General features: G+C 45.8%; 3 protein-coding genes across 9 annotated transcripts in view; 1 reads left to right on the top strand and 2 right to left on the bottom strand.

Moving 5' to 3' along the window:
* Positions 1-4,108: 4,108 nt before the first annotated feature.
* On the bottom strand, positions 4,109-10,619 carry LOC119466023 (zinc finger protein PLAGL2). Its single transcript, XM_049657625.1, has 2 exons — positions 10,538-10,619; positions 4,109-8,693 (listed from the first exon to the last, which is right to left on the bottom strand). Exon 2 carries the CDS (start codon positions 8,676-8,678, stop codon positions 7,875-7,877), a length of 804 nt encoding a protein of 267 aa, XP_049513582.1. The 5' UTR covers positions 8,679-8,693; positions 10,538-10,619; the 3' UTR covers positions 4,109-7,874.
* On the top strand, positions 9,798-12,567 carry LOC119466024 (coiled-coil-helix-coiled-coil-helix domain-containing protein 7). 4 transcript variants are annotated; one of them, XM_049657632.1, is made up of 4 exons: positions 9,798-9,865; positions 10,973-11,056; positions 11,158-11,256; positions 11,875-12,443. In XM_049657632.1, exons 2-4 carry the CDS (start codon positions 10,982-10,984, stop codon positions 12,010-12,012), a joined length of 312 nt encoding a protein of 103 aa, XP_049513589.1. In that variant the 5' UTR covers positions 9,798-9,865; positions 10,973-10,981; the 3' UTR covers positions 12,013-12,443. The 4 variants fall into 4 exon arrangements, with proteins under 4 accessions (XP_049513589.1, XP_037582440.2, XP_037582441.1 ...); XM_037726512.2 differs by having other exon boundaries at positions 9,801-10,274; positions 11,875-12,567; XM_037726513.2 differs by having other exon boundaries at positions 9,805-10,073.
* The window catches only part of LOC119466021 (dystrobrevin beta), a 31,072-nt gene continuing 30,475 nt past the window's right edge, over positions 11,988-12,584 (bottom strand). For 2 of the 4 annotated variants that reach the window (XM_049657616.1, XM_049657617.1), the window contains one exon: positions 11,988-12,202. In XM_049657616.1, the coding sequence (XP_049513573.1) occupies positions 12,032-12,202 (171 nt within the window). In that variant the 3' untranslated portion in view covers positions 11,988-12,031. The remainder of the gene's footprint in view (positions 12,203-12,584) is intronic. The other 2 variants (XM_037726508.2, XM_049657618.1) reach the window with 1 other exon arrangement.

Raw genomic sequence — 12,584 nt, 5'->3', positions numbered from 1 at the left:
ATATATATATATATACACACACATGATACATGCCTAATATTTTCCTTTCATGTCACACACTGCTGTGGACATAAGGGAAGTCTTGCCTTTTATATGCAACTGAGTATCGCGTTCCTGCTGAGCTGTATGCTCTGGTCTCGGCAGTAATCAAGCTGTTATCACTCACGCTGGCCTGTTTCTCATTGGTGTCATGTGCACCATCGTGGTACGACGCCTGCAACACCACTGGCAGTGCTTATCACGCCAGTGTTGAGAGATGCCCAGTAGGTGCTGTGCCTTCTGTAGGCACTGCTTTGCGTCAATGTGTTGAACTTGTATAGTTGGAACACCGTCCTAGGAGTTCAAGACCTTCCTATCGCTGTCAATGCTTTCAAAAGCCTTGCAGCATTAAAAAAATTATTTCCAGTTATGCTCTTATATTCATGCCATTAAAAGCTGATGTGTCGTTATGTAAAACAGTGACAAAGTGGCCATGCCAGTTTCATGAAGATGTCCGTCTTTGTTCCACCCCTTATATTCCTGATTATTCACCACGTCTGCCTGTAGCAGCAGCCACAGTTCTGTTTGCAGTTGCTGTTCGGACAGAGTTGCCAAACAATGTCAGTCTCTCATTGCATAAGTTTTGCTTTGTTACATAACTCGAAACCAAGCAGCCCAACATGATGCACATGCATGCTGAATGCACGTGCTTAATTTTTCTTTTTTGTTTCAGCTGGACTGAACTCTGGAGGCGGCAATCATGGGAGGCTAATTGAATAAAACACCAGCCTGCCTAAGGCAGCCCTGGACCCCAAAAATAACTGTTTCAGAGCCTGTTTGATTGGGAGTATGTTTATTGTATAAAAAAACGAACATGACACACCGGGGCTACACGTGAGGTACAGGCAAAATAGGAAGGCACTTGTGATGAGCATGCTTTATGGCCAGCCCCAGCTGCCACTACTGGCAGTTGTCTGGGGGTGACTAGGGGGGGTGGAGGGTGCCCTTTTTTCTATACAAGGGCTCAGGTACATCTGCAACCAGCCAAGGAGGGCTGCTGGGAATAGCCCTGCGCACTGCAATATGTTTCTTTGTTAGATCAATTTAGTCTTGCTGCACACGAACTCCTTCCAAGTGAAATACCTTGTCAAGAACAATAACTTGACAAACTTTGCTCACACCACCATTCTGAACAATGGGCTCAAATGCTATCTTCATATATGCAACAGTCCTAGCAGCAGTATGCAAACAATGAATGAAACAACAAAGTTGGCTTTGAATGCAAAACAGTTACATTGATGTGCTTAAAGTTACAGGAATGCATTAATTTAATGGCTTTTCAACAGTGCATCTGATAACGATCGGCAAGTTGCTTGGCTACATTGTGTAGACACTCCATTTAACTTAATGCGAGAATGCTTTAGGGAGTCGCTTTGATTGTGTGGCCAGTCTTTGCACGTCCATGCACTGACAAATCTGAAAAACCATTGTTCATAAAAGGTAAATAGAAGCATGTGTGCAAGCTTTACAACAAAACAGGTGCAGCTGACTGAAAGATGGCCACCAAAGTGAGCATTTGTAGATCAAGTTGAGGTGCTGTTCATCATCCCCTTAAAACCCATAACTTCAGTACCCCAATGTACAACAATTGCACATCCATTTGTGATTTTCAGTCCCTATTTTGACAGTAGTGTTCTGTTTACTCTATGTACACATTTAAGTGTGGCCATCTATTGCATAACTGGTCACTAAGCAAAATGTGAGAAAATCACAAGTGTAAAATGTGGCCCCTTGTTTGAATTTACTGCTTCTGGGCATGAAAAAAAAAAAAAAAGCTGTCAAGTGATCTTTGGTTTTACGACTGGACAACCGCAAATACAATACTGCAAAAGGCAATGGTCGATCGAGACAAGCAATTTGCGTACAAAAGAGAATGAAACTTTTTTTTTTTTACACTCTAAGTGCACAGCTTGTTTTATAAGCACATCAAGATTTGAACTTCTTAGAAAATCTAAATGCACTGCCTGTGTCGATAAAGGTAGGCAACAAGCACAGCAAGACCCAACAGACCAACAAGAAAGGCGAGGAATAACCTCTAAACCTGGGTTTATTCAAGAAGGGACATTTTTATATGCATGCCACGTATGGACACTTCATCGTGCTGTGCTGGTTTGTGACCCCAGAAAACTTTGTCACATGTTCCCACCCAAATTTGCCAAAAAAGAGTATTTTGTCCAGCAGCCAACTAAAACTTCTAGTGTGCTGAGCTCATGATACGTAGCTTTCTTGTACATCTCAGAGTAAAAATTGGTTATCAATGCACATTTTAACATTGCCGAAAAATTGGTGCCAGTTGGATTTGCAGGCTATTACAATTTGCTAAATTTAGCAGGTTCTTCCAGACAGTGAAGCAGGAAGTAAGGCAACCTCTGAGTAAACATTAAAAGAAATACCAGCACACATGTAAGCTGTGAATGCATATAAAAACCACCATTCATGATTAAATTCATAGCTACAAGTGTGTGCATAATGCCACTGTCTTCTCTCACACACTGCAAGCTTTGTTCTTTTGAAACAAAATCTGAGCAGTTACATAACACAACTTTCTGTAAATGTGCAACATATTCAGCAATAAACAATCATCACGCTTCTGACCTATCGGGGGCTGTATTTTGGAAGACCATACTTTCCCAGGACTTAGTATTGAGAATGATGTCAGAGACAGATTTTAAAGGAACACTAAAGCATTGCATATTGAAGCGCAAATAGGCCAGCCTCACCATGAGTGACAGCACAGTGTGCCAAGAATGTGAAACCAAGAAAGGTGAAAATTTAAATAAAAAATTAAATTTACACGTGGCTATAGGACCTAGGCATTAAATTAATTCATAAAGACTGTTGCTCCAATTAGAGAAGCACAGTTTAGCCTTCCCTTGTACTTGATCAATTCCACAAAATGTGTGTATAGTTTTAAATGGGTGCTCTACCTGGTTAGACTATGTGCTACCCTTATGCAAAAAAAACATCATCGTCCTCTTTAGCACCCCTTTAAAAGAACTGCTCCACTTAGTACATTGACTTGACATCTGGGAGTACAGCGACACTCTGAATAGTCACACGACTTCAAGTACACTAATAAGCAATTTTTTACAGCGGAGCTGTTTAAGCCAATCATAGTCCGTGCAGAGCGAACAGAAAATGTGGATCGATCCTGGTGGTAGTGCAGCAAGGGTTCAAGCACAATGGCATATACCCCTGTGAACTAGTGAAGGTGTTTAAATCTAGCCCAAATACGTGGACAATACTTTGTGATAGCCAATCAATAGCTAATCGATCAGTAATCAATAAATTCCGGAAAATGCTGGGGATGACTTGGTAGTGCTTAGCCTAACCCAAATATGTGGCTGATACCGAGAAAGTTTAAGAGTGGGGTTGAAGATTAATATGCAGAAGACAAACATAATGTTCAATAGCCTGGCAAGGGAACAAGAATTCAGGATTGCCAGTCAGCCTCGAGTCTGCAAAGGAGTACGTTTATCTAGGTCAATTACTCACAGGCGACCCTGATCAAGAGAAAGAAATTTACAGAAGAATAAAATTAGGTAGGAGTGCATACGGCAGGCATTACCTAATCCTGACTGGGAGCTTACCACTGTCATTAAAAAAAAGTGTACAATCATTGCATTCTACTGGTGCTAACATATGGGGCAGAAACTTGTAGGTTAACAAAAAAGCTTGAAAACAAGTTAAGGACCGCACAAAAAAAAGCGATGGAACGAAAAAATGTTAGGCCTAACGTTAAGAGACTGGAAGAGAGCGGTGTGGATCAGAGAACGGGGATACCGATCTTCTAGTTGACATTAAGCAGAAAACGTGGAGCTGGGCAGGCCATGTAATGCGTAGGATGGATTAGAGCACTGCACGGGCCGATTTTTGCGGCCCGAGCCCGATCAAAACTTTTATGGCGAGACCCGGGCCCGGCCCGGAAATAATCTACGTTGCCCGCCCGGCCCGCCACCCCTTTACCTTAAGCCCGAGCCCGGCCCGGGCCCGGGTCAAAAAGCACACGCCGTGCCCGAGCCCGTGAAAAAACTCCTCTACCGGCCCGTGGGCCGGGCCCGGGCTTTCGGGTAAGCCCAAGCCCGTGCAGTGCTCTAGGATGGATAACCGGTGGACCATTAGTTACAGAATGGATACCAAGAGAAGGGAAGCGCAGTCGATGATGGCAGAAAACTAGGTGGGGTGATGAAGTTAGGAAATTTGCAGGCACAAGTTGGAATCAGCTAGCGCAAGACAGGTAATTGGAGATCACAGGGAGAGGCCTTCGCCCTGCAGTGGACATAAGTATAAGTTGATGATGATGATCTTGCGATAGTCAATACATGGCTTATTGATAATTGACAAATAATTAATAAATTTCTGAACGTGGTGGGGGTGACTTGGTAGTGCTTAGCCTGGCCCAAATACGTGGCCAATACCTTGCAATAGGTAATCGATCAATAATCAATAAATTCCTGAAAATGCTGGGGATGACTTGGTAGTGCTCAGCCTAGCCCAAATACGTGGCCAATACCTTGCGGTAGCCAATCAATAGGTAATCAATAAATTCCGGAAAATGCTGGAGATGACTTCGTAGTGCTAGGCACCAATCAGTTCCGCCGTTTCTTTAGCCTTGTGCCACTAGTGCAAAGCTACGCAAATCTTTTTCAGATGAGTCTTTTCAGTAATCTACCTTTGCTCCAATGACTTGGGTAAATGCAGAAGGTGCCCATATGACGTAATAGCTAAATATTGTAATCTGAACATTTTGCAGGTCCCGTTTGCCTAGATTTATGAAAACTAATTTACCTATACTGCATCGTACATTTGCAATTTCAGGGTACCACCTTCGCTTGTCAGAAGTTTTTGAACACTTACTCCTGCCATGACAATCGGTGATGTGAAATCGACATCCAGTTTAATGCCCCGACAGGGTTTATTAAGGGAAAAATAAATCATGATGATGACTCAAAGGTACAGTTTCAATTCTCGCAGCTTTTGCAAGCCATCAGTGCATGTAACACTTTCATTTGTCAAATCTGCGTCAGTTTCTTAGCCGAGCTGCTCCCAGAATCTCCCCTAAAATTCGGGTACTATTGCAACAGCTTAAAGTATCAAATGGTTACAAAGGAACAGTGCTATGTGACTTCTGCAATCATAAACCAACTAGTAGCCTACAAGTCAACTCTTCCTAGGACCAAATTAAGAGCAATTCATCAGATGCTTCACTCCTTATAAAACTTCTGTAAACTTCACGCATGTAACATCTAGTCAGGTACAAAAGATATTTCTAACATCAGACACATGCAATTACATGGTATAGTCGACTTGGCATTAATTCAAACTACTAAGGGACATATTTTTTTTCTCAGAATCGTCTGAATGAACTGTGTGAATTGATATGCCTACAACAGAATCGCTGAATATCAGAGCCTCAGATGCATTACAGGTTTGCGGACACCATTTTGTTAGTGTTGGTTGGCATAGGCTGGGAGAGTATAACGATTCTAGCCCAATTCGTTTCCAGCTTGAGTGGTGCCTTGCCTACATTATGAGCATGATCAGCCAGTCATGACTGGTGAAAGAAAATAATCAAGTAAAAAGAATTCTTGCATTATACTCGACCTTGCACAGCAACCTGAGACATCAACCTAGGGCAGGTTTTGACCACTCGGGCACAGTGAGTGTGCTCTTGGGAGCCACTCTGGCCAGTTCGCTCTGCAATGTGAAGCCAAGGAGCTTAAACTGACGGCCACCAAAAGCATCACTCGAATTATAAGACTTAAAAATGCACTGAAAACATGGCGGGCCAACAAAAACATAAAATGTAGCTGAATTGCCAAGTTTGAATTATCACGAGTCGACTGTAGTTCGCATATTCAGGTAATAAAGAAATCAGCCACACATTAGGCATGAGGCACACCACTTAGCTATGAAACAAGAACAACAGCTCAAGTGGTATAAATGCAGGAACAACAAGAAAACAAGATTCAGACCCGTATACATATATATATATATTGCAACCTTGGTGCCCAAGCAGAGCGCACGCAAGCCCTCCTTGGCTAAGATTGGGTGCAGAAAAGGCACAAAATTGAACACATCACTGGTCTCGAAAACGGGGACACCGGAATCTCACCGGGAGTAGAGGCAGGTCTCCCCTGGAGGTAGTCAACACTCATGTAAACATAAAATATGCACGTGTGTATAAGGCAACATATATGGCTATATAAAAAGACTTGTAAAATACTTGTGTAAAAGAGCTACAGAGTAAAACAGGTACGCAATCTGAACACATGAAGGTGCCTGAATGCCACGCAGGCTGCTGATGTTTCAGCATGCACTTCAGCATGCACCAATTAAACTTCCCTCTCTTTTTAAGGGCTTCCCTGCGCCAATATTGACTCGACTCTCACCGGTATATTCAGGTACACGCAAAACAATCTGCATTGCCACCAACAGGAGTATGAGAAAAACACACACTCCTGCGGCACTTAACACCATCTTGAGGTAGCAGCACATCAAGTGCATGTAAATGGGTTGTGCTCAGAGACTGCATAGACATTCCAATTCCAGCATGAAAACGGATGGTCTGCTAGTTTTGGACATACTGAAAGGCAATGACAACTGAGTGCTGGTATGCCGAACTAGCTTTAAGCACCAGACTCCAAAGTTCCAAATGTCCTCTACTCCTACTACTGTCACGTGATTGGCACTTGACTCCAGCAAGAACTGCTTGGAATGCTATAGTAAGCAAGCATGAGCTCACAATGCAGGAGTGTGAGTATTTGTCTTCCTAATTCTCATTCTTGAAAGACAGCTTTTTGAAGTAACGTGACCAAATCTGAGCATTTCAACTGAAGTTACATATAGGATGGAAGTGAAGCTCCCATGACCTAGATGCTGATCGCTTAGTATGCTGCACACTGACACCTTAAAACCAGCGACAGTACAATAAACGAGGCTAATTGATATGACATTGTAATAACCGCAGTACGTAGAACTTTATGAAAAAAAAAAAGGAGAATGAAAATGCACACGCAAATTAAATACTTGTTGCGTTCATGTATGTGCCTTCATCTGGGTGCTTTATGTTTTACTTGCTACAGTTATTGCAGTATGGAAAGGATTGGTTACACTAGACAAGGCTAAAGAGATCTAGAAGTTCTGCTGTGTCTCTTGCACTATCATCACAGGCCTTACAATAAGTGGACGACTTTGTTTCACAAATATGCAAAGACACATCTTTCAGAACAAACACTGGCATAGCACACTTGTGACTTTAATCAGCATTGCTGAGGTAGTTGATACCATAAAGTAAGGAGATTTAAGGCACTTATAACCAGAGCTCATGGCCTGAAACTATTTGAGCCCAGTCTTAAAATTGGCAACACAAGATGCAACTCTTCTGTTATGCCCCATGGTCTGATTAATGACATCACTATTGGGTCATGTTTAGAAATTATTCTACATGACAGTAAATTTACCAGTTGTAGCAAGACTCAGAAAAATGGGGTGCAGAACTACCTTCTGGAAAACACTGAACTGCAGTAGTAAAAGTGCGACGAAATGCATGATAAGAAAATGTCGAAATGCACAGCACGGCCTGTCATTTGAGCATGTTTTTTTTTTTTTTTTTTGCAGTCAAACTGACCAGCACATACTGGAAGCAAAACTAGCGAGAGATTGCAGTTGTTAAGGCTTTTCAGCACGACAACATAAACGAAAAAAAAAAGGGGGGGGGGGGGGTTTGCTTGTCTACTGGGACGCCTGGCTTATCACTGGTGCATACTGGCAAAAAAGATAGCACCAGACAGGCATCGTCAAAGCTTTTCAGAGCAGACAATTGAGGAACAGCTCTACTGGAAGGCCTGGCTGAAGTGCGGCAATGGCGGTGGTGGGGCCGCAATAATGCTAGGCCCGCCACAGTAACCTGCCGTCAGCAAAAGGGTCGGATTGGCTTGCGGCAGAGGTGGGCGGTGGTGATGCAACGTCGGCTGCTCCTCGGTCAGAGTGGCAGCTGAGACTACGCTTGCAGCAGCCGAGGAAGGCACGAAGGCCGTCGTCCAGGGGGCAGCAGCCGCCTGGCCATGGTGCGTCTTCTTGGTGTGGCGGACCAGGTGGTCCTTGCGGCCAAACTTCTGTGGACAGAACTGGCACTGGAAGTTGCGCTGGCCCGTGTGCACCACCAGGTGACGTTTGACGTCCTTGCGCGTGAAGAAGGAGCGCTCGCAGCGGTCGCACTTGAAGCGTCGCTCGGTGGGCGCCTTGACGAGCCGCGACGAGGCACCCGAGTGCACCTTGAGGTGCAGCAGGACGTCCTCGCGGCGCGCGAACGCGGCGCCACACAGCCGGCAGACGGGGTCGCCCGCCTCGGCCGCGTGCAGCGCCGAGTGCTTGCGGAAAGAGAGCGCAGAGCTGTACTTCTTGCCGCACAGCGCGCACGTGTGCAGCGCCTTGTTGGGGTCGTGCACCTGCTGGTGCGTCTTGAGGTGGTCCTTGCGGTGGAAGCGGCGCTCGCACGAAGGGCACTGGAAGGGCCGCTCGCCGCCGTGGATCAACGCGTGCCGCAGCAGCTTGAACTTAGAGCTGAAGAGGCGTCCACAGCCCACAGTCGGGCAGCGATACTGGCGGCCACCCGCCGGCCAGCTCTCGTCCCTCATGCCATCGGCAGCTGCCTGCGCATGTGTGCCACACTGGTTTACATGCGTCGAGCACTTCCAATGTCGTCTAGGCAGGTGACGCAACCAAAAGGTGGCATAAAGCTGCACCGCGGATCACAAGAAGGAGCGCACGACAGGAGCACTGACTCCAGTAAAAAACAAGGAAAGCGCGCCTTTACGTGCACATTACACCGTCTACAAAGTATTTATTAGAGCGTCTGCCTTCCTGCATAACTTAAAACTCATTACGGCCGGTTATTCCATTATCTGCAGAGCGATGGTGCCTAAACCCATAATATATAATATGACCTGAACGGGAATGACTACGGGAGCGTACCTCCTGTCTCGCGTCGATTAGCATGCGCCCCACGGAAAGAGCAGCAGAATTCTCACACATCTTATTAGCTAATTTCACAATGCGATTACAACTTGTACGGCCCGTCAACTCGGCTCTCAATGTGAAGGTCATTTAGACAAGCCGTCCGGCGATCGTTCTCGATCAATTTGTAAAGTACTATAATATCACTGAAGGCGTTAGAGAGCTACACGTGGAGAACAATATGATGGAGGGACGTTTCGAATGTAGCCACAGTTTTCGGCTTCAACACTTCAGGGAGTAACGCGAGGATCCTATTTGGCACGGACAGCGTTAAAGGTGGAATCTAATGCATGTCACAGATTCCGTTCTTCTGACCTGTCATCTGTAGGCGGTTTTAACCAAAGGCGAGAACTTGCGCGACAAATTGCAAACGAATAACTCATAGCGGCAAAGATCAAACGTATAAGTATAGCGAGGGACTCGTTCCAGGAGCATTCGTTTAAAATTCGCGCGCCTTTCCTGAAGTGCGGGGGGGGGGGGGGGGGGGTACATGCGGCGAATCCACAGTCAGTCGGATGCAAAGTTACGAAAGCAGAGCTGCTTGTCAGCGACATTCCGCTGAACGAAGACCATACAACATGCGCAGGCGCCAAGTCGCACACCGGAAAATATTTCTCCATTCACCAACCCAGCAAGCAAACTAGAAACTCAAATCGAACGCAGTCGGCCATTACCATTAATCTGATGCAGCGCACTGCGCATGCGCGCTGTCGTAATACCCGTGATCGCTACATCCGGTTATCCGGTGAAAGTGGCGACTTCCGGCGAGCCGAAGCCAAGCACAAAGATTTGGTGTCCAAAGTGTTAAGTAGGCCATGCCCTAAATCTGCATTCCGACATGTGCGCGGGTTTGCCGGCACAATCGCGAGTGCAAGTGCGGAGCGCCTTAAGTCCAAAACCTGCCGAACGCACTTATTGCCGCTTTGTCGGCGCTCATAAAGTGCAGGTTGTCATTTGCGAACCCATGTGGATCGGTGTTCAACGGGTTAAACACCTCGCCCCTAAAAGTTGTTTCCGTAAGTTCGCCCTCGCGGTAGCTGGTGCTGGTCACCTGGAGTGATTCCTAAACACTATTTGTATTATCAAGTGGACTGCGATTGGCATGTGATGCCGTGAGTACGAAACAGCTTGCACCAGCCGCCAGCGTGGGTCCTGCAGGCGCCAGACACGTGCGAATGGCCCGCGGGGCTCACCAGCATCGCGGAATGACAGACTACGTGAGAATTGAGGAATTCGAGGCTTTTCTTAGCTTGTGTCAAACACGGTACCAATCAGGCAGCCGTGCCGCGCTGAAAGCATTATCGCTATGCGCATGCAGGACGCGGTGTAGCCCTAACTTCTGCTACCGTGGAAAAACAACTGCGTCGCTCAGCGTTCTGAACGACCGCTGACGAACGGTGGTTACACTGCACTCGTTGTCGGAAGCTCACACATGCACATTGATGTTGGTGACAAGCTAATGAAGTTGAATTGTACGCACCAAGCGTGGAGCCACTGCCCTTGAAAACGTTGGGTGAGCAGTGCACGCTGCAGCTGCTGCAGCTACACCCGCTACACTGCTCGTAACGTTTTGTTTACGCTGTTTATCTCGCTGCTAAGGATATTTCTCGTGCATCGAAATTGTTTTCGTACTTTATTATATTATCGCTGCACAAGACAAACGACATAAATACGCGACTAAAATAACTTACTTTGAAGGGGGCGCCGTGCAGACAAAAATGGCGCTGTCGTGATGGTCGTCTTATTATGCGAAGGGCCGGGTCGTAGTTTCCTGAAGTTCGATTGAACTCTAGGTCAGGCGTGGTCTGTGATTAGGTTGCGAGATATTGCGTCTGGTGCGCTTCTTGAACACAGAGCCAGGGTCTTGCCAAGCATAAATTACGTTAATAAATTTCACGTGGTATCACCCTTGCAGCGGGGAGTGATGAACCAAACGTCGATGAGGACGCAGTCCTTGGAGTATGCTATAGAACAGAGGAATAAGAATCCGTGTTATAAGGTGAGCAACCTGAGAAACCACTAGGCTGTTAAGCACTGTCGCAACTGATAGATGTTCAGTTTATTCCGTTGTCACATTTCGATTTACGTTGCCCTTTGCAGGAACAGAAATTGAGTATGAAGTGCCTAGAGGACAACGGCTACGACTATGACAAATGTCAGCACTACTTCGATAACTTCAAAGCCTGCAAAGGCTTTTGGGTAGGCTTTGTCCTTTCCTTATCGCGAGCCGCATCATTATTCGCATACGCAGAACGCTCATCCTGAACCGAGATACAGAAAAGCTCTGGACTCATCGGTCAGGTTCCTTGCCTTTATCAGAAATTCGTGATAAATGCGCAACTAAAACTTCTTGAAAAACCCCTTTTACATCGTTTGTCTGGTCACTCATAAACTTGATGCGGCAAATTAAAACGGCAGGATGCATGTCTTGCACGCTACGAATTTTTTTTACATCTCAGTGGCTGAGGTACAGCACATTAGGTCTCTGCGGACAGTCAGCTGTTGCCAATAGCTTGCATGTTGCAGTGCTGTTGGAGTAAAGCTAGGAGTAAAATTATATAATTATGAAATTTTTTGCCATACTTGTGATTTGCCAGCATGGCTGCCATGATGACAAATGTTCTAGCTCGGAGACAACTGAATTTATAGTGGCTCTTTCGCCCATGCATCATACAAAAGAATAGCTGTTAAAACAGATTGCAAAGCTCTATGACAATCATCGGTGACTGCCTTGCACCTCAGAGTGAAGTGAAAGTGCTCTGTTTCTCCCTTGTCACCGTGTATAAAGAAACACGAGCAGATTGTGGATGTTTTCAGCTGGCCATTTCCAAGGACAGACTAAAGAAAAACATACATCCTGCAATGCCACCTCCCGAGGAACGTGAGACCATCAAGCAGGAGTACCTAAAGCAACAAGCACAGAGACGGCGGAGCAGTGGACAGCCAAGCAGCTAGCTGTTCATTTATTGGCTAACTAGCGGTTGACCCAGCGGTGCACAGTCTCCTCCCAGTCTGTGTTGGCCGCCTCCTCCTCGTCTTCGGTGCGGACGTAGCTGTCGTCATCGGTGGTTCCTGGCTGGAGGCAGCTGGGCGACAGCTCCTGCAGGCATGGCAACTGTCTTGCAATGGCCGGATGGGGCCCAAGCTGTGTTGCAGCAGAGGCACCAAGCAGAACCACCTTGGCTCAGAGGGCGAAGGTCGTTAATCGACAGACTGAGAGCTGCAATGTTACCTACACACTACTATAGTGCGCTGACGATATTGCTGTATTTACAGAAACCGTAGATTTTCTAATGGGTTGAGCTATTAAGATTACATAAAATCAGCGAAATGATAAGCAAGCCTTATGGTCTAGTCCTTCAATAAAGAGTGAACAAGCCACACAACATGTACTTAAGTGTCACAACAAGTTATCTAGTCTCAAGTTCCATAAGTAACGGGTGACATTACAGCATTAAGTTTATAAAAAGAGTTGTTACCATATTTTGATAAAAAGATCTTTCAAAGCAATGTCTTAATTTTTATTT

Source organism: Dermacentor silvarum, chromosome 10 (genome assembly GCF_013339745.2).
Source record: "Dermacentor silvarum isolate Dsil-2018 chromosome 10, BIME_Dsil_1.4, whole genome shotgun sequence".
Classification (NCBI taxonomy): Eukaryota; Metazoa; Arthropoda; class Arachnida; order Ixodida; family Ixodidae; genus Dermacentor; species Dermacentor silvarum.
Note: the sequence above shows the minus strand (reverse complement) of the source record. Positions and strands in the feature narration are given on the sequence as shown.